The 21,420-nt window shown below is 44.0% G+C and overlaps 1 protein-coding gene and 1 pseudogene across 1 annotated transcript in view; one reads left to right on the forward strand and one right to left on the reverse strand.

Moving 5' to 3' along the window:
• WNT2 (wingless-type MMTV integration site family member 2) overlaps positions 1–8,471 on the forward strand; it is a 62,277-nt gene extending 53,806 nt beyond the window's left edge. The window contains exon 5 of the mRNA XM_005877692.2: positions 4,235–8,471. Within this exon, the coding sequence (XP_005877754.1) occupies positions 4,235–4,464 (230 nt within the window). The 3' untranslated portion in view covers positions 4,465–8,471. The remainder of the gene's footprint in view (positions 1–4,234) is intronic.
• A 2,183-nt stretch (positions 8,472–10,654) lies between these two features.
• Positions 10,655–21,420, reverse strand: part of LOC102242299 — a 37,112-nt pseudogene continuing 26,346 nt past the window's right edge.

The following is a 21,420-nucleotide window of genomic DNA, read 5'->3' on the forward strand; positions in this document are numbered from 1 at the left end:
ACTGGGGGTGGGGACGGCTGGGGTGAGGGGCGATATGGGGGTTTACAAGCTGGCCATGCCCCCGATCGGGGTGGGGGTCCCCACTGGGGGGCGGGGCCGGCCAGAGCGAGGGGCTGCAGTCATTCTGGTCTCTAGTCATTCTGGTCATTCTGCCATTTCGGTCGCTGGGCTTTTATTATATAGGATTTCTAATGCCACCTCCTCTACAAAACTGCTATTAACAGCTTCTCTTCTGATTCTGATTGCTACTATTAATATTAATACCAATAAATCTATAATAATAAAAGCATAACATGCTAATTAGACCAAATGACCTTCCAGAGGAAGCCAGGGCTGTGAGGGAAGCCCAGGTCCTGGGGGCCTGCTGGTGGCCAGAGGGAAGCCGGTGCCGGCAGCTGGGGGAAGGAAGGCCTACTCTTGCACGAATTTTGTGCATCATGCCTCTAGTATTATTATAAACTAGGGGCCCAGTGCACGAATCCATGCACCTTGAAAGGAACTGTGGGCCACATGGCTGTGGTAGGCACAAGGGCTGGTCTCGGCCCATCCTCCGTGCCTCTGTCCAGCCCCTCCTGCTGCGACCCCCCGTCTCCTGTCTGCCAGTAGCCCCACTCCCGCTGCCGCAACTCCCATGTGCTGACAGTGCCGGCCCTGCTCACACCTGCTGACGGCACGTAGTGATTGGGGCTGGCGCCAGCAGCGGTTGCGAGCGGGGCCAGCACCGTCAGCGATGTGAGCAGCAGCTGCTGCCCTGATTGCCCCTCAGGAGCAGGGAGAGGTGGAGAAGCCCTCAGGGGTGATCAGGGCCAGCAGCCGCTGCTTGCACCTGCTGATGGCACCGAGTGATTGGGATCGGTGCCGGGCACCAGCATCAGGTGCGAGTGGTGGCTCAGGCATTGGCTGTGAGTGGGGCCGACACTGGCAGTGGGTATGAGTGGTGGCTCCGGCACTGGCAGCGGGTGCGAGTGGGGCTGGCACTGGCAGCAGGTGCGAGCGCTGGGCAGGACTGCAGCGTGGGAGCAAAGAATTTTCAGTAACCACCAGAGGCTCGCCCCGATGACAGTGACCGGTGCCCAGCCTGGTCTGGTGCCCCTGCTCACCTGCCCCACCATCCCACTGCAGCCAATGCCCACCCTGTTCCACACACGCCCCCTGGTGGTCAGCACATGTCATAGCGACCGGTTGTTTAGTTGTTCCGGTTGTTCCGCTGTTTGGTCTATTTGCATATTAGCCTTTTATTATATAGGAGGATGCTTGGCTCACTTCCCCTAGAACCATGGTCAGCAAACTGTGGCTCGTGAGCCACATGCGGCTCTTTGGCCCCTCGAGTGTGGCTCTTCCTAAGCCTTAGGAGTACCCTAATTAAGTTAATAACAGTGTACCTACCTATATAGTTAAAGTTTAAAAAATTTGGCTCTCAAAAGAAATTTCAATCATTGTACTGTTGATATTTGGCTCTGTTGACTAATGAGTTTGCCGACCACTGCCCTAGAATGTAAGCTCCTCGGGGCAAGATCTTTGTTTTGTTTGCTGATAAATTTTAAGCTCCCAGAACTGTGCCTAGCACATGGTAGGCACTCAGTAAACCCTTGTTAATTGAATGAATGGTTCCTATTTATTGAGCACTTATTATGCAGGGCACTTTTGTGAATTATCTCATTCCATCCTCATCCCGATGAGGAAGGAACTGTATTTATTCCAATTTTTCCTGAGAGGAAACTGAGGCTTAATTGCCCAAGGTCACACAGTTGATACATAATAAAGCTAGGATTTGAGCCCTGATATGTTCAAGCCCTAAATACCCTCATTTACCACCTTTGAGCTTTGTCTACAGTGGTGCTTTGTGTAAAACTTTTCTGTAGGCTATAGTAGGTTTTCAGCAAATTCTCCAAGCAGGTAGCACAGTGTCTCAGACATGTTTGTGTTCAACAAATGTTTATTGAATTACAAAATGGGTGTGCTGCTCTGGCCAATGTGGCTCAGTTGGTTGGAGCATCGGCCCTACACTGAAAGGTCACCGGTTCAATTCCCCATTGGAGCACATGCCCTAGGTGGCAGGTTGGATCCCTAGTCTAGGCAACTGATCAATGTTCCTCTCCCACACCTCTCTCTCTCTCTCTCTCTCTCTCATCTCCCTCTCCCTTCCTCTCTCTCTAAAATCAATAAAAACACATCCTCAAGTGAGGATTTAAAAAAAAGAACTTTCTAAAAAAAAAAAAAAGGGTGTGCTGTTTAGGAGGCAGCATTTGGCAGTGAGTCCTTCTTGCACAATCAGTAATTCTGAGCACTGCCCTGATTGTTGCTGCAAATCTCGGCCCAGATGCTGCCTCTTCTAACCTTTGTTTCTTCGGCACCACGTAGGATCAGGGATGTCCCTGGCTGACCCACCCGCCACCCTGACCCCAGCCCCTGCCATCCTTCCTCTCCTCTGCCTGTCTTCCTGCTGTGGGCGCCTGATCACGCAGAGCAAGTTATGCCCCTCCCCGCTCTTCTCTTCTTGACCCCACACTCTGCTTGAACCTGACTGCTTCCCTGGTCATTCGTGACTGTCAGGGCAACATGACATTTATATAGATAATTGGAACGCAGTGCAGATTGTGATAAACACAGAGAGAGTCAGGAGGCACTGGAGGAACTATGAAGAGGAAGAAATGGCTAGTGACATGATGAAGGAAGGGGAAGTGAATTAAGTTACTGTCTTTTTGATTCCAGTAAAAGCTATGAGCCCAAAGGTTGGAATGCAACCTGACCTCAGGTAGAGATAGAAGTAGACGGAAAAACAGTCCAGGATCTGAGCAGCATTTTCTTTCCATGTCTTATCCTTGCTGTCTGTACATCTGTCTCATTCTGGTCTCTCTGGACCTCCTCTAGTCCACAGACCTCATTGTGGTGTGTGGCTACCAATGGCTACTGCGTTTATACTTGGCAAGACTACCTCTATCAAAATCACACAGAGTATGACTAACTGCTATGCTATACACCTGAAACTAACACAAAATAATGTTTAATGCAAACTGTTGTTGAAAAATACAATTTTAAAAAAATCACAATTCCCCAGGGAAACATACCTGATTGGCTCACTGCAAGTCAGGTGCCCTCCCCTGGTCTGATCACCTGCCACCAACAGAACAGGGTAATGTTGGGCGATTATGGCTGCCGGACCCCCATCTCTGTCCAGGAGGAAGAAGCAGAAAGGACCATTGTAAGTTGAGCGGATGCTCTGAAAATGTCCACTATACTTGGTTGTCTTGTGAAAGAATTCTAGGTGTTTCCCACAAAACAAAGCAAATTAAGAGGCTTCCTATCATGGAGACTGTTTTTCAAGAACAAATTCATAAATATGAGTCACCCTAAATAACTCAGATGATGTTCCAATGGTCTTTCTACACTAATTGTGTTCACCGAAGGTCTAGGTTCCTGGCTTCAACAAGGTGCCTCTCACAAATCTTGATGGCCTGTGAGACCACGGCATGAAAGACAGCCAGGCTGGGCATGGCTCCCTCCTCCAGGTCTTAAATGATACCCACCCTTCCCATCATCAGCCAGGGTTCTTTCCTCATTCTAATGAGCCCGGGGAACCAGGCCGGGGGAGAGAGGACCCCTCCCTTTGAGGGCTGCACACCCCGACAAATTCTGAGAGAGCCAGCTTCAGCCACTGCTCCCTTCATGTGCTTTGAGGTCAGGAGAGAGGGGATTAGGATAGATCCCTCTTTCATTCTGATCTGACCTTGCCCACTCGGTGCTCCATCAATCCACAGCTAGGTAGGGATCATTTATCTCAGGCCGAAGTGGGGACGCTGGAGTGAGGGTGCCTGGGCAGATCCGAAGCTGCGCTCTGCTCCAACCTTCCTGGACTTGGCCCTCGGCAGCGCGTAGCTTCGGCCACTGCTCCCTTCATGTGCTTTGAGGTCAGGAGAGGGGACTAGGATAGATCCCTCTTTCATTCTGATCTGGCCTTGCCCACTTGGTGCTCCATCAGTCCAAGGCTAGGTAGGGATCATTTATCTCAGGCCGAAGTGGGGACGCTGGAGTGAGGGTGCCTGGGCAGATCCGAAGCTGCGCTCTGCTCCAACCTTCCTGGACTTGGCCCTCGGCAGCGCGATGTCCCCTGGGGTTGGCCCCCGGAATGGGGGGTCAGGGTGCTGTTCTGGAGGATGGATGACTCTGTAACTCTCTCCTGGAGGCGGCTCCATGGCACCCCCACGTCCCCAGTGACGCCTCTCTGTCCTTCCAGGCTCCCTGGGCACGGCCGGCCGTGTGTGCAACCTGACCTCCCGGGGCATGGACAGCTGCGAAGTCATGTGCTGCGGCAGAGGCTACGACACGTCCCGCGTCACGCGGATGACCAAGTGCGAGTGCAAGTTCCACTGGTGCTGTGCCGTGCGCTGCCAGGACTGCCTGGAGGCCCTGGACGTGCACACGTGCAAGGCCCCGAAGAGCGCCGATTGGGCGGCACCCACATGACCCCAGTGGCCGTCGCGGTCCACCTTCCCTCCAAGGACTCCCCGGATCCGCAGGGACACTGGGCCTTTGGATTCTCTCAGGAGGCACGTGGCCTTGGTCTCCGCAGAAGCCTGTCCCGCCTGCCTGGGGTCCGGGACTGGGGCCACAGGCTGCAGGAGAGCGCGCCCCGCCCTCTCTGCCGCCAGCTTTCTAGGCACCTCTCTGCCCTTTCATGACAGGCTGTTCCAGGGGGAGGGGTGTGGGCCAGGTCACTGTCTCCACCCACCAGACGGTTCCTCTTCCCAGAGCTGTTGGCTCCTGGGAGAACCAGTGTCTCAAAGGAGCTTTCCCTGTGTTTCCCACAAATGCTCATGGAAAATCCATGCTTCTCTCTGGAGAGTAAGGTCAGGAAAGCAGGACCAAGTGCCTCTGAATTAGCTTCAATTTGTAAGACCAAGCAAGGCTTGTGCCAGACCGACCCCGTGATGGTCACAGCCTCCAGGGGAAATCGGCGATGACCTGGAGAAGGGCGGCTTTCAATAAACGTCAGGGGTAGAATGCATTGGGAGCAGCGATAGCAGACGCCTCAGAAAAGGACAGCCTTGCATGGCTGTCCTCTCAGTATAAAGAACTTGTGGGGAATGAGACTTCTTTCTCACGTAGGATCAGGAGAGTTGAGAAAACTGACACTCTGTCAGCATTCTGCAACTGTTGGGTGAAGATGGAGGAAAAGAACGTAGTGAATAGAGTATCCGAAAATGTGTTTGTACAGATACGGAAAAGGGGAGGGGATCAGATTCCTACCCGGGATGATGCCTGTGACCTATGGGATTTTGTAACTAAATGGCTTGGAGAAGGAGAACTTTGGGGATTACAAGAGCAGGGAACCAAAATGCTGACGGAGAGGTTTCCAGAGCTAAGTCCTGCCCAGACAGCCTCTGCCATAAGCAGATGGTTGGCCACGTGTGCAGAGGAGTACCAGCTAAGACTCACCACCCTTCACATGCATTTTAAAGACCTGACATATGTAATTGTGTTCATTTGATGCTGACGAGATGACAAAACACCGTAGCCTAAAGCAAATGACACGTAGCCTTGCTTATAAAGTTGGTAACCCTGGTATGTTCTATGGCAAACAAATTGTAACTTGGAGACTGTATTTAAGAGGCCCAGCTATCATTATGGGAACATCAGTGTACAGGCTGTGGTTGGCTTCTGCCATGAGCTGAAAGATGACTATCTGGGGGAAATGGAGAGGCTGCCCGTCCCGTTTTGAGTATTACATTTAAAAAATGTGAAATATATGAAGGTCCTTCTCATCCCCTCCTACAATTTGGTTCTTGTTCAAAATGTGATCGCTTCACAGAGCTATGTTGAGTCACAGGATGCTTCCTTATATGCATCTGACACCAAATTATTAATACTTGCTCATTCTTTACTTCTTTGGCCTCTGGTTTCTCTATCCTCACTTCACAGCAGGACATGTAGACGGAGGCCTGTGGGGAACAACTTGCTGGAGGACTTTGCCGTAGGGGATAGTCGCCTCCCAGCCCTCTTAACAATGACTGCATCCATGTCTTTTCCCTCCCCCCCGCCAAACCCCACAATTAGTTGTCTACTTTTTCCAAAGAGGCTCTTGCTCTTTTTATCCTATGGATTCAAAAGGGCAAGAGTGGAGTGTGACAGTAGCTACTCTGAGTTTAGTGGGGTCTGTGGGGAGTGGGAAGGCCAGGCAAGCGGGCTCAGTCCTAGCTACACGGAAGCTTGCTATGAATGCCTCGCTGGGAGGGCAAAGGGGCTTTCATGGAATCCCAAAGCCATTAGCCCTTCTTCCTGCTGGATGAACTGTGAAGTTAAAGATCCAGGGATGTATTTAGACATGGAAAGGGGCCTAGAGACATCTCAGCTGCCCTCAGTTTATATCTGGAAAACTGAGACCAGGGATCTGTGCCAGTATCAGCCCTTACTCCAGTGCTCCATCACAAACAGGACCACTCTGAGTATTCCAGAAAGTTAAGCACTTTATCTATTACATAAAACTAGCTTGTCTCAGGATCAACGCGGTAGATTCTAAACAATTTTAGCATCCAAAGGCAATGTTCCTGGGATGCAAATCTGACTTTCTTTTTATGCGGAAGTGCATCCTCCCTGACAAGGAGCAAGGGGATAAGGCATATCCATGTTCACATCTGCATAAATTGTCCTAATTTGTAAAGGAGACTCTGCCAACCATCTAAAGCAGCAGCAGATGTGGCCATTGTGGAGGGCATAAGAGAGTGAAGTATTTTTATCTGCTCTTTCTGAAAGAGGAAATCTCCATTATTTGAAAAAAATGAGAGGGTGGCGGTGAAGATAATTTCAAATTCAGTTTTGTTAGGGCTTAGTGAGAATTGATATTCCTTGATTGAATACATGGCATAAACTACCCAAAACAAAATAAGAGATTCTATTCAGGTCAAATCCTCTTACAAATTACCTCCCAGTAAAATGTCTTATTTATAAATTGACGTTTTTTAGGCCCAAGATGATATCCATTAATTAAATTCCACACAATAGGAGATCCTAATTCACTGAAGTGTCTTCAATAAAGACAAAAGTCTGAACGTGACTCTGAGACTTAGCAAATGGGTTGTTCTCTTCAGTAGTTTGCCTCCCTGAATGAATCTGTGGTGCAGACCGATCTGTCTTCTGTGAACACACTTGTCAAGCACATTGCAGTTACAGCCCCCTGGACAGCCTCACGCTCTGAAAGCCTCGATGCCCTGCCTTCAGAGACCAGCTTACCTGCTCAGATGCCTTAAGCTCAAGCACAAAAGCCCCCAGTGCAATTACCACACTCAGCTCTGGCTCTGTGCCCCTTGGGAGGGGGAGCCTGGCATGTTATTAGACCACAGAAGATTCAGGATGGGTGTGGGAGGGGCATAGGGCACCCCAGAGCACTGACTATCTTATACAAGTGTCGCCAGATTGAAATGAGCATCCCGGAAGGATCTATCAAATGGCAATGTACTCCGCAAGGAGCCAGATGATGGGAAGGGGAGTGAGAGGGAAAGGGCGGGTAGCTGTTGGCAAGTGATCGGCTGAGCACTTGTTGGTAACCTCCACCCTTCCTTCTGCTGTAACCACCCCCCTCCTCCCCTCCCAGCACCGTCTTTGAGGCTCAGAGCCTCAGGCCCTTGCCCAGATCCTCTGTACCTATTGCGTGGCTCTGCTAGAGTCTGTGACATTCATTTTAAGAGATGTTTTCAATTGTCCCAACCGTATTTCTTTTCATTGGAGTTACTATGTAGCTCGAAAATGTCACATTTCTTTTTCAAAGAAGATAGCTTTAAAGTCAGAAAATCTACCTTCACATTGAGATTTCTCAATCGTATTAACTTACTAAGAATCTTACCTCAACTCCATGAGACCTACAGTATGGACTTTCTCTCTCCGAGGCAGCCAACATGATTGTGCATGCGCTTGCGCTTGATGGCATTTTCAGGCCAGGATTTTGTTATTACTTCTCATTTATTAAAGGCTGGCCCAGGGCTGGTGTTTTCTCACTCAGCTGAAGAACATTCATCTCCCCTCTTGCTCGCTCTCAACATAAAGGCTCAGAGAGGCATCCAATGGACCAGAACCATTCTTTTGTATTTGTTTACTGTACTTCAACCTGGCTTTTCTTATCTTAAGAGCAAGAGTTGCGCACTTAACCAATAGATGTCACTGGTTCCAGAACCGGTGAATTGCTTCTGTCAGGTCTGTGCTGACCTTCTGAAGAGCGATGCACGGTGGGAGCTGACAGCTGAGGCGTGCTGATCCTGACCTCCTTCCCTCGGCAGAGAAATTTTCAGTCAGCCATGAGAATGTTCTTTACATTTTTCTGGGGATCAGCGAGTTGACAGGTGGTTTGCAAAGCCCAACATGATCCTTGTTTTTCTAAATCATTGTTGTTCCAGCTCTAGGGTTTCCCCCCCTGATATTCACGTGGACTCCTGTTTAACCAAACCTCCCACTTCCACAAGCTAATAAAAGTGTCACGCAGATTGTTACAAAGAACTATTGTTATTTACAAGTCTACATGTTCTGTGAAATCAAAACATAATAAAGTGACTTTTCAGTGTTGACTTTGTTGTTTTAATCTTGTGATGTCTTGCCAAAGCCTCTGGTGAAAAGAAATCCCTGCAGGTTCTGGGAATCATCCCCTTGCCTTTCTCAGGATCACACTCAACACAACTTGATCAAGGGGTGTCTTTCAAGTTTGTGAAGATTTTCAGGGAAGACCAATGACCTATCTTACTGATAACTAGTCTAGTGCGTGAGTGGGTAAGGCATTTACTGGATTGAAAAATTATTCCAGGTTTCCACCCTGTGTCCCCCTGTGGTTATCATGCAAGGGCCTGCGCCCTCTTGGTGCCAGTATGCTTTGGCAGTGCTTGTGAGTCTCCACAGCAGCGAGACACACCCCCCAGGACTTCTTTGAATCATTGCTTCCCATGTATGTGCTTGCTCCGGTCTGAAATGATAGTTTCAGCTTGATTAAAAACATACAAAACCCCTCTCTTTTTTTTGAGATCTGTGAATTCTGATTGTGTATGCTGCTTATATGCATGCAGTGAAAGCTCAGAATATAGAAATAAAACCTCCCCAGCAAAGGAAATCCATCCCCATTTTCTCCTCCCTGATGAACTGTTTTGGGGTCGACCTAACTAAGCAATGTGCTTACTCTGCACTGTAAGCACCCCAAGGTGGCTCCACGGTCAGACTGCTCACTCTCTCTAGGATTCCATTGTTCCTTCCATGCTCAGATGGTCTGAAGAAGAGGTGGTGTCCCCTGTGTCTGTGTATTTTGCAAAGGGCATTTCCCCCAAACATTTCTACCTGAACATTGTCAATGACATTTCCCTGTTACCTAGCCCTTTGTGTAAGAGGGCTGTGCTGCTCCTTGTAGGATCTGTAGAAGCTGCCCTGGCCCCTACCCATTAGATGCCAAAAGCAATTCCCCTGTTCCCCAGTTGTGACAACCAAACGTGTCCCCAGACATTGCCAAATGTCCCTGGTGAGGGAAAGAGGTTGCAAAGGTTGAGTGAAATGGCCATTTTCAGTTAGAAATGCCTCACTGGGAATATTAGTTTAATGGGATGAGTTCTCAGTATGAGTGTATCAGACCAGTTGGGAAGGAATCTTTTGGAAAAGATACCGTATTAGAACCCCTCACATCATGGGCGAATGAGACAGGCTGAGTCTTACTTAGGCCGCACTGTGTGTCCCCGGAAGGAGGAAAGTTTAGCAAAGGGAAACAGTAATGTGGTTTTAGGAGCTGGCAGCAGAATTCTTCTTAGGAACTCCCCAGTTTCACAACACTCAGAAGGAAAAACAAGCCCAAGATATGGCCTGGAAGGCGGAGGAGTGAGAATGCTCTAGCTCTGCCTAATATAGTTGAGTAATTTTTAGTTTCTCAGGACAGAAAGGAGGGTGACAACAAAGATAGAACACTGCAAGATGTAGGAAGTCTGAGTTTAAAGCAAAGAGACAGTGAGAATTTCCAGTTTAAGGTGGGGTAGGGGATCATCTGGAGGGCTGTTCATTGAAAGAACCCCCAACACACACACACACACACACACACACACGGCCAGATGTCCTTATCCCAGGTAACACTCGCCTTGTATGGGCGATATTTTAGTGGCAGGAAGGAATTAGGGTGCTGTCCAACATGTGCCAACGAAGGTGGGAAGGGGCAGCACAGGCTGGATGCAAGACGGGGCAGAGTGCAGAAAGAAAGAAGCCTGGGTGATTAGCCAAATAAAGAATAACCCCAAGGGCTGAAGAATTTGGGGCAGATAACTGGCTGAAAGGATGAAGAAAGCCTGTCTTCTTTTACTTGATGAATTTTCATGGGCCAAACCAATCACTTTCATTGCCCATAGAAGTGAAGAGCAGATGAGAACCACTTGGATGAATAACTAACTGTCTGTTCCCTCATGCTACTATGTACTTCTAGATAGTAGAGCAGGACTGAAATCCAACCAACATGATCAACTGACCAGACTGTTTTTGGACCCTTGATTTTTTAATTTCCAAGTAGTGACTGGCCCCGTGAAAGCCTCTGTGCTTGAGCCACAGGCTCTGGGTTTCCCCAGGCCGTCCACCCAATCCTATGGTAATAGGATTGCAGTCTTTCCTACATTCCACAAATGAGAGGACTCACATTACTGCCCGTAAACCCAATTCAAATCATAAATGATGCAGATGCATCCAGGATCTGCTTAGTTGGGTTGCTCACACTGGTTACTTCAGCAGAGGCTGGGAAGCTTGGCAAACCCATCTGTAACTGTGTAGGCGCTTCCTGGAGGTCATACACCAGCTGAACAGCAGGAAACACAGAAAATGAAATCTGAATTGGAGCCTCTAAAAGCCTATCTACCCATGTAAACTTTGCTATCTGCCTCTTGAGCATTATTTTCCAATAGTAATGATGGCTTAATGAAGGACCTTGAACTCTGAATCGTCATCATGAAGTCATGCTTAATCGAGACAAATATTCTCAGCATAATAATACAACTAGAAGGAGCAAGGATTAATTTCCCTGTATGTTGCTGTAACTATAAACAATATCTCATCCTCTCAGCAACTCTCATATAGCATGACTGAAATCCAGTTGGATGAATAAATAACTCTATCTCTTCCCTCATCTTATATAATAAAAGGCTAATATGCAAATTGTCCCCTCAACTGGGAGTTCAACCAGAGGGCGGGGCTGGCTGGCCAACCGCCCATGCCCCCCCACACACCCCCTCTGCTGGCCCGGCCTGATCAGCCGATTCGGGGTGGGCCAGCTGGACCCCACCTGTGCACAAATTCGTGCACTGGACCTCTAGTGAAATAATAAGCACTAGTGTTTTTTTAAGTGTTGCCACCAGCCCTTGCAGATTTTATTAGAATCATGATTCGCAGATGAGAAAGTTCCCTATTCTACAAGATTTGGTAACTGGAGTAAGAATTACTCAGTTGACTGTCTATACCAGCCGTGGGCAAACTATGGCCCGTGGGCCGGATCCGGCCTGTTTGAAATGAATAAAACTAAAAAAAAAAAAAGACCGTACCCTTTTATGTAATGATGTTTACTTTGAATTTGTATTAGTTCACACAAACACTCCATCCATGCTTTTGTTCCGGCCCTCCAGTCCAGTTTAAGAACCCATTGTGGCCCTCGATTCAAAAAGTTTGCCCACCCCTGGTCTATACAGACAAATGCATTTGACTTCTGGTTATTAACCATTCACTCACTGGGATTTTTTCTTTTTCTCTGAACTGACTGAATAATTGGGTCAAGATGATCCCTCTGGTTTGCCTTTATAGACATATCATTAAACAGTTTCTGAAACTTAATGTTGTTCTGTCATATAGATGTGGAACTTCAGCAGAGCAGTGAAGTTCCGTGACACTTCCAGGATCCCGAGAGCGAGGATTCATGGAATCAGAATGTCACATCTGGAAGGAACAATGCACATTAAGTTATTCCAACCTCCTCACATTTGATTCATGGGAAAACAAAAAGAAATTTTATAGTTTGGACTCTGATGTAAGCCAGGCACTGAATCATCTTCAGGGAAGAACAGTCATTATTCACCCAATCAGTCTGTATTGAGCATCTCCTGTGAGTCAGCTGCTGTGCTACATCCTGGAAATGTAGCAGTGAGTAAGACAAGTGCCCTTGCTCAGAGCCTCTGGGAGGGCAGGCATGGAGCATGCACACTCTTACTTTACAAGTCCTTTCACATGCATGATGGAATTTAATCCTTAGAACCACCCTTATATATAAATGTAATTATCCTCTTTTTTGAAATGAGGCAAGTTTCAGAAAGATTTAGTAATTTGCCCAAGGTCATAAAAAGACTCATAAGAGGCAGAACCTGGGCTCAAATATCTATCTCCTAACTCTAATTCCAGTGTCCTTTCCAGTATACCGGAGATCCCTCTGATTAAAACTCCGTGAGAAGTATTCTTCCCAATGGGCTGTTGAAAATTACTTCGTTGGTTTCATGACCATATTCCCCAAATGTAAACGAGGACCGGTGCACTGCAAGGAAATTTCTGGGATTTCTGGTTTCATTTATGTGCATCCCAGACAGCAAGTTATATGTAGGTATACATTTAACAAAGTCCTACCAGGGGGCAAGAGACTTGTAGTTATGCAGGTAACAATGTACTTATATTTAAAATACATTAGTTTTGAGATTCTCCTAGAAAATCTGACATACCTCATCATAAATCTACTTTATCATGTGTTGATCCAATACACAATTGAAGATGGTTCAAAAATATTATGTATTAACTCAAACATGGCATGAATCATGATTTACTTATTAAGAGTTTTCCCCAAACTCTTACCTAATGTTTGATTACCCAGATTGAATTAACATGTCAATAATTTTAAAAAGTATTTTTCATACATCTTGCCCACTTACCCGTGTTAACCATGAGGGGGTGGGGGGAAGACACCTACTAAGAAAGGCTCCTGGTGGCTAACTGGGCCTAGCAGGCATTTCTGCATAAGGGTCTCTCAGGCAAACTGCACTTCCTGGAGAGACCTCTGTGCTAAACTGCAGGCCTGCACTGTGTTCCTGCCCTCTGAGCCAGCCCTTATAAAGGTTTCCTGGATCTATTTCAACCAATAGGATTGAGGCTTTCCCCATCCAATCAGAATGCACAGCTCCCCCTCCAGCCCCCCCCTCCCCCAAATTGAGACCAATCAGGATAGTGCCCTTTGTACCAATCAAACTTCCCGGATTCAGAGCCCTCATTCACATGAGGATGGAGGGGGCTCCTGTCCACATAAGCCAGTTCCCCTGGCTAGGGAAGTATGCTTTCCCTGACCAGGAAGCAGACCAGCATAGAGCTGCTTAGCTAGAGAGGGACCCTGAAGAGGGGCCTGGCACACCTGCAAGGAGCTGTGTAGCTGGAGAAGAGCCACATCACAACTGAGCTAGTCTCCACAGCAGTGCTGTCCTCACAGCCAGCCTGTATCACTGTTGAGCTCTGTACTGAATAAAGTTTCCTTCTTCACTACACCCCACATTGAGACTTCCTGTTGGCATTGGATTGGCACCAATGACCATTGGTTAACACCGGGAAGAAGAGAGACAGTAAAAATTTTCTTAGCAATGATGCCAAAGAATTATTATTTTCCAGAATTGTATTCAAATGTAACCGTATATTTAAAAATATTTTTGAAGGTATAAAATATATGTAAATATGATATGAGCATCTATCAGCAATAATATTTTCACCTTGTTTAACATGAAGTATGCTGGGTCTTTCTCTCCATAAAGCAAACTGGGAAGATTTGTATAATCCTATATTATTAGATACTATTTGTAGGAGTGACAGGTGACCTCTCCTCTATATTCTGATCTAGAAACAGCCCAGCGGGATTGGAACAATTCATGTTGCTGTCACTGACCTTCAGTTGATCTCTAATGGACTGCTCACTTAGTCCAGCCTTGTGGTTATGATTGTTTGTGATGGTGGCCAAATCAGCAAAACAAACGTCTCTTCAGAATGTAAGGAACCAAAGACAAGTCCTTACATGAATAGCTGATGTGTGTAAAAGAGTGAGAGAGAAACTTTGTCTAAAGGGAATCTTAAGTGACAAGTCAAGGGAGACGGTGGAGAATTTTTATTACAATTACTCTAGAAGTATGTGGAATAGATTTACACTCATGTTTATTCACGAGGAAAAAAACTGTCCCCAGATACGCATTTTAATTTGTGAGAAAGCTGCTAGGAAATGTAAGATCATGGAGAAGATGGTCCTTAAAATAAATAAATATAATCGAGGGGGAATGTAATCCTGCCTAAAATGTAATTCATTCTTTTGGAGCAATAGAGTGAGATTATGTCCAAAAGCAATTTTCCTACTTCATGGACATGTAAACATTTTTCCTTATAACTACTACATCGGAATCAGATCTATGGGTAGATTATATTACCAACTATGGCTGGGTGGGGGAACAATTCACCCACAAATGTCATTTTCTTTTTATGGTCCTTAAATGGGGACCCTCATCAATGCTACCTGGAGATTAAGAACCTATTTTAGAAAATTTTCTTTTAAAGTGAGTGAATATTATTCAGTTTTATTCCTTAATCCAACAATTATTTTATTCAACAAACACCTGGCACAATTTTTCATCTATCAAATATTTTTCCCTGTATTGGAGAAACAGCATTGAATAAGGTAAATGAAACAAATGAGACTTCTATTTCTGGTAATATGGCAGACTAAATATCCACAAAAGAAGCCTCTTACTGCAAAATCCCTACAAGTTTGACATCGGGTAAAATAAGCATTCTTTGATATGTATAAGTGAACTCTTTCTACCTCTACCCTCAAATACAGAAAAGCTCTAAAGGCCAAAAACGAAGAGGAAGCTGAGAACACGAGCTTTGGTAATCTTCCTTTCTAGAAGGTTGGGTTCTCAAGGCCCTGTCAGTGCAGAAAACAAGGTCTTGGGCTTTGTTACAGTGAAGGATTGGAATAAGGAAACACCACTCCATGCCTTCCCACAGAAAGTCGGAACCTACATTTAATAAAGGAAAAATCTGAGCACCAGCACATGGAATACACTGGGAACTAGTTTGTTATGAAATGGGATTAGGGTAGGGAAAAGTTAATTAATGAATTAGTTAATTAATTAGAATGCATTTACAGCTCTGACCATTTACAGCTACCGCCTCTCTTCACCTTAGCTTGATGTTAGAATTACATAATTTGTATGCTTCAGAAATTGTGTACCCAGGAAAATAATGTTTAAAAAAAAGTAGCCTCAACAAAACAAAACATGACAGTTCTAGATTGAGGTGCCAGGCAGATGCAAGAACAAAACCACTTTGAGGGTCACATTTTTAACCAGGCTGCAAGGATTTTCACAGACAAAGCTTCACCAAACCCGAGTTCATAATCTACAATTACAAAACACACCAAAAAGTAAGCCATCAAGACTGAGCATTACAGGAAAAACAAACCATAAATTTAGACTCCCAAGAATAGCAGATGATACAATTATTATTCATAGACAATAAAACAGATCTGTGAGGCATGAAAAAAGAAAATTTTAAATGGAATAATAAACATGAATAAGATGTTTAATGTTTAAAGGGGAAAATTAAGCTAAAAGATATTTAAAAAAATAAAAAGTACATCCATACATGAAAAATATAACCACTGATATCACAAACTTAGTGAGTTTCTGCCTGTGGCCACAGCAGAGGAAACAAAGTCTTTTCTCCTGCTGCCATTGTGTCTAATTCAAAGTTGCCCAAAGAGCTGCAGGAACTCTTCATGAAAGGTTTGAACTTTAAGGAAACCAACCAGAGACTAGGGAGCCATTTTCAGCCAGGGGAACACTCACAGACCGTGTGGTAATGAAAGATCCAAACACCACGCGTTCCAGGAGTTCTGAGTCCGTCACGTATGCCACTGTGGTGCAAGCAGACATCGCCATGGATGCAAGGCCACATGAGGCAAACGGCAGCGTTTGGAACCAAAGATGGCCGTCTCAAGAGAAGGTGTCAAAGGCCAGGGGCCCAGCTACCTATATAATAGTGGCATTAAATGAGACACTGAGGAACATCATGGAAGGGACTTTGAGCAGTATAAGAAGACTGCGGTGATTGAAATTATTAATGACTAAGGCAATGACTAGAAGAGAGGCTTTGCTTTTATCACCCTTGGTCACCGTGACAACCCCATGGTAAGACTGTTATTCAGAAATACCATGCCACGAATAGCCATCACTGTGAAATAAGGAGAACCCTGGATAAGCGAGAGAGGGCGAGAGTCTCATCCAAAAGTGGTTCTGAAAACTGGCAGTGGTTTTTGGACGAAGTTTTAGAGGGAGTGACAACTTGAGTTATGAAGGAAACTTCAGTGATCGTGATGGCTTTGGTGGCAGCCATGGTGTTGATGGGTATAGTGAATTGGGTAATGATGGAAGCAGTTTTGGAGGTAGTGGAAGCTACAACTTTGGCAATTACAATATTCAATCTTCAAATGCTGGACCCAGGAAGGGAGAAAATTTTGGAAGCAGAAGCTCTGTTTTTTATGGTGGTATAGGTCAGTACTTTGCCAAACCCCCAAATCAAGGTGGTTATGGGTGTTTCAGCAACACCAGTAAATACGGCAGTGGCAGAAGATTTTAATTATGTCCAAGAAAGAAAGAAAAAAAACAATCAGAAGAGGAGAGACAGAGAAGTGACAGAAAAACTGCAAGTTACAACAGGTTTCCAAACAGTGGCAAAACCTAACTGCTACAGGAGATATATGTTAGAAAATACTCCTATGGCTCCCACAAAAATAAGGAGTATTTATTACTAATTATAAAACAGGTATTTTATTTTCTGTTCTGTGGAAAGTGCAAAGCATGCCAACAAAAAAAATTTAATATAGGGTTTTTTTTTTTGTTCACTTGTTGCTGATTGCTAAATGTAATAATGTGATCATGAAGCTGATTAAATGTGTTTTAAAAAACTCAGTGTGCCAAAACCGGTTTGGCTCGGTGGATAGAGCGTCAGCCTGCGGACTCAAGGGTCCCAGGTTCAATTTCGGTCAAGGGCATATACCTTGGTTGTGGGCACATCCCCAGTAGGAGGTGTGCAGGAGGCATCTGGTCGATGTTTCTCTCTCATCGATGTTTCTAACTCTCTATCCCTCTCCCTTCCTCTCTGTAAAAAATCAATAAAAATATATTTAAAAAAACAACTCAGTGGTACACAGAAAAGTAGATACAACTAAAGAGGTTAGTGAAGTGAAATATAGATTTCAAAAAATTACTCAGAATGCTGCCCAAGATATAAGGAAATGGAAAATATGAAAGGAGGTAAAAGAGATGGAAGGTAGAATGAAAGAAGAGAAAAAATGAGAAAGATGAGCATTTCCCAGACTGGATGAAAAATAGAAACTTTCAGATTTAAGAAGCAGAAGTTCCAATTGGGATAAAGAAAATAAATACACACCCAAACATATTGCATACAAAGTACAGACCTAAAGAAAAAAAAAAGTTATCAAAAGTAGACTTTTCCAAAGCAATGATAGAAAGAAGAAGGTAATGGAATAATATTTTTTAAAACCCTGAAAGAAAATATCAATCTATAACTGTACTCATCTAAACAAGGTAAAATAAAGACATTTTTAGGGGGATTTCAAGATGGTGGTGGAGAGATATCAAGTTATACTACAAAGCCACCATAATCAAAACAGCCTGGTACTGGCACAAGAACAGGCATATAGATCAATGGAACAGAACAGAGACCCCAGAAATTGACCCAAGCCAAAGACATTATGCTCATTAATAGTTACAAAGGAGCCAAGAGCATACAATAGAGTCAAGACAGTCTCTTCAGTAAATGGTGCTGAGAAAATTGGACAGATAAATGCAAAAAAATGAAACTAGATCACCAACTTACACCATACCATGAGAATAACTCAAAATGGATAAAAGTCCTAAATGTAAGTTGGGAAACCATAAAAATCCTAGAAGAAACCATAGGCAGCAAAATCTCAGACGTCTCGAGTAGCAATATGTTTATGGATGCATCTCCTAGGCAAAAGAAACTAAGGATAAAATAAACAAATGGAACTACATAAAAATAAAAAGCTTCTGAACAACAAAAGAAACTATCAACAAAATGATAAAGGAGCCCACTGTATGGGAGAACATATTTGGCAATGATTCATCTGATAAAGCGTTAATATCCAAAATATATAAGAACTCATATAACTTAACAAAAGGAAGACAATCCAATTTAAAAATGGACAAAGGACCTAAATAGACACTTCTCAAAGTGGACATACAGATGGCCAAGAAACATACGAAACAATGCTCAAAGTCACTGATCATCAGAGTGATGCAAATTAAAATGACAATGAGATATCACCTCACACCTGTCAGAATGACTACGATCAACAAATCAACAAATGACAAGTGCTGGTGAGGATGTGGAGAAAAAGGAACCCTAGTACACTGCTGGTGGGAATGCAGACTGGTGCAGCCATTATGGAAAACAGTATGAAGGTTCCTCAAAAAATTAAATATGGAACTGCCAGTTGATCCAAGAGAAACAAACAAACAAAAATAAACAAATGGGACTACATCAAACTGAAAAGCTTTTGCACAGCAAAGGAAATTATGAACAAAACAAAAAGATAACCCATTGACTGGGAGAACATATTTGCCAATGATATATCTGATAAGGGGTTAATATCCAAATTTATAAAGAACTTATAAAACTCCACACCAAACCCAGGACCAGACGGCTTCACAGGGGGGTTTTACCAAACATTCAAGGAAGAACTAAAACCTATCCTCCTCAGACTACTACAAAAAATTCAAGAGGAAGGAACACTTCCAAGCTCATTCTATGAAGCCAGCATCACCCTAATACCAAAACCAGGTAAAGACAACACAATGAAAGAGAATTACAGGCCAATATCCCTCATGAACATAGATGCCAAAATCCTCAACAAAATCTTAGCAAATCAGATCCAGCAGTACATCAGAAAGATCATACACCATGACCAAGTAGGATTTATCCCAGGAATGCAAGGATGGTACAACATCCGTAAATCAATAAACGTAATACATCACATAAACAAATTGAAAGAAAAAAACCACATGGTCATATCAATTGATGCAGAAAAAGCATTCGACAAAATCCAACACCCATTTTTGATAAAAACTCTCAGCAAGGTGGGAATAGAAGGATCATACCTCAACATAATAAAAGCCATATATGACAAACCCACAGCCAACATCATACTCAATGGACAAAAACTAACACCATTTCCCCTAAAAACAGGAACAAGACAGGGATGCCCACTCTCACCACTCCTGTTCAACATAGTACTGGAAGTATTAGCCATTGCAATTAGACAAGAAGAAGAAATAAAAGGCATCCAAATTGGAAAAGAGGAAGTAAAACTGTCCTTATTTGCAGACGACATGATATTATACATACAAAACCCTAGAGACTCCATCAAAAAGCTACTAGACTTAATACATGAATTTGGCAATGTAGCAGGATACAAAATTAACCCCAAGAAATCTGAGGCATTTCTATACACCAACAGTGAACTTTCAGAAAGAGAGATTATAAAAACAATCCCATTTACCATCGCACCAAAAAAATTAAGCTACCTAGGAATAAACTTAACTAAAGAGGTAAAAGACCTCTACTCAGAAAACTACAGGACGTTGAAAAAAGAGATAGAGGAAGACATAAACAGATGGAAGAACATACCGTGTTCATGGATTGGTAGAATCAACATCATTAAAATGTCCATACTACCCAAAGCAATCTATAAATTCAACGCACTTCCCATTAAAATACCAATGGCCTACTTCAAAGATCTAGAACGAACTCTCCAAAAATTCATCTGGAATAAAAAAAGACCCCGAATAGCTGCAGCGATCCTGAGAAAGAACAAAGTAGGTGGGATCTCAATGCCAGATATCAAGCTGTATTACAAAGCCACTGTTCTCAAAACTGCCTGGTACTGGCACAAGAACAGACATATAGATCAGTGGAATAGAATAGAGAGTCCAGAAATTAGCCCGAACCAATATGCTCAATTAATATTTGACAAAGGAGGCAAGAACATACAATGGAGCCAAGATAGTCTCTTCAATAAATGGTGTTGGGAAAATTGGACAGATATATGCAAGAAAATGAAACTAGACCACCAACTTACACCATACACAAGAATAAACTCAAAATGGATAAAGGACTTAAATGTACGACAGGAAACCATAAAAATTCTAGAAGAATCCAAAGGCAACAAAATCTCAGACATATGCCAAAGCAATTTCTTCACTGATACAGCTCCTAGGGCAGTTGAAACTAAAGAGAAAATGAACAAATGGGACTACATCAAAATAAAAAGCTTCTGCACAGCAAAAGAAACCATCAACAAAACAACAAGAAAACCCACTGCGTGGGAAAACATATTTGCCAACGTCATATCTGATAAGGGCCTAATCTCCAAAATTTATAGGGAACTCATACAACTTAACAAAAAGAAGATAAACAATCCAATCAAAAAATGGGCAAAGGATCTAAATAGACACCTTTCAAAAGAGGACATTCAGAAAGCCAAGAGACATATGAAAACATGCTCAAAGTCACTAATCATCCGAGAGATGCAAATCAAAACAACAATGAGGTACCATCTCACACCTGTCAGAATGGCTATCATCAACAAATCAACAAACGACAAGTGCTGGAGAGGATGTGGAGAAAAAGGAACACTTGTGCACTGCTGGTGGGAATGCAGACTGGTGCAGCCACTATGGAAGACAGTATGGAGTTTCCTCAAAAAACTGGAAATGGAACTCCCATTTGACCCTGTGATCCCACTTCTAGGAATATATCCCAAGAAACCAGAAACACCAATCAGAAAGGATATATGCACCCATATGTTCATAGCAGCACAATTCACCATAGCTAAGATCTGGAAACAGCCTAAGTGCCCATCAGTAGATGAATGGATTAGAAAACTGTGGTACATCTACACGATGGAATACTATGCTGCTGTAAAAAAGAAGGAACTCTTACAATTTGCAACGGCATGGATGGAGCTGGAGAGCATTATGCTAAGTGAAATAAGCCAGTCAATGAAGGAAAAATACCACATGATCTCACTCATTCATGGATAATAAAGACCATTACAAACTTTTGAACAATAATAGATACAGAGGCAGAGCTGCCTCAAACTGATTGTCAAACTGCAGTGGGAAGGCCAGAGAGGGTTGGGGGGCAGAAGGGAGGGGAGTAAGAGATCAACCGAAGGACTTGTATGCATGCATATAAGCAAAACCAATGGACATAAGACACTGGGGGGTAGGGGAGGCCAGGGGATTGTCAAGGGCGGAGATAAAAAAGGACACATATATAATACCCTTTGTAATACTTTAAGCAATAAAAAATAAATAAATA

Source organism: Myotis brandtii, unplaced genomic scaffold, assembly GCF_000412655.1.
Source record: "Myotis brandtii unplaced genomic scaffold, ASM41265v1 scaffold529, whole genome shotgun sequence".
Taxonomy (NCBI): Eukaryota; Metazoa; Chordata; class Mammalia; order Chiroptera; family Vespertilionidae; genus Myotis; species Myotis brandtii.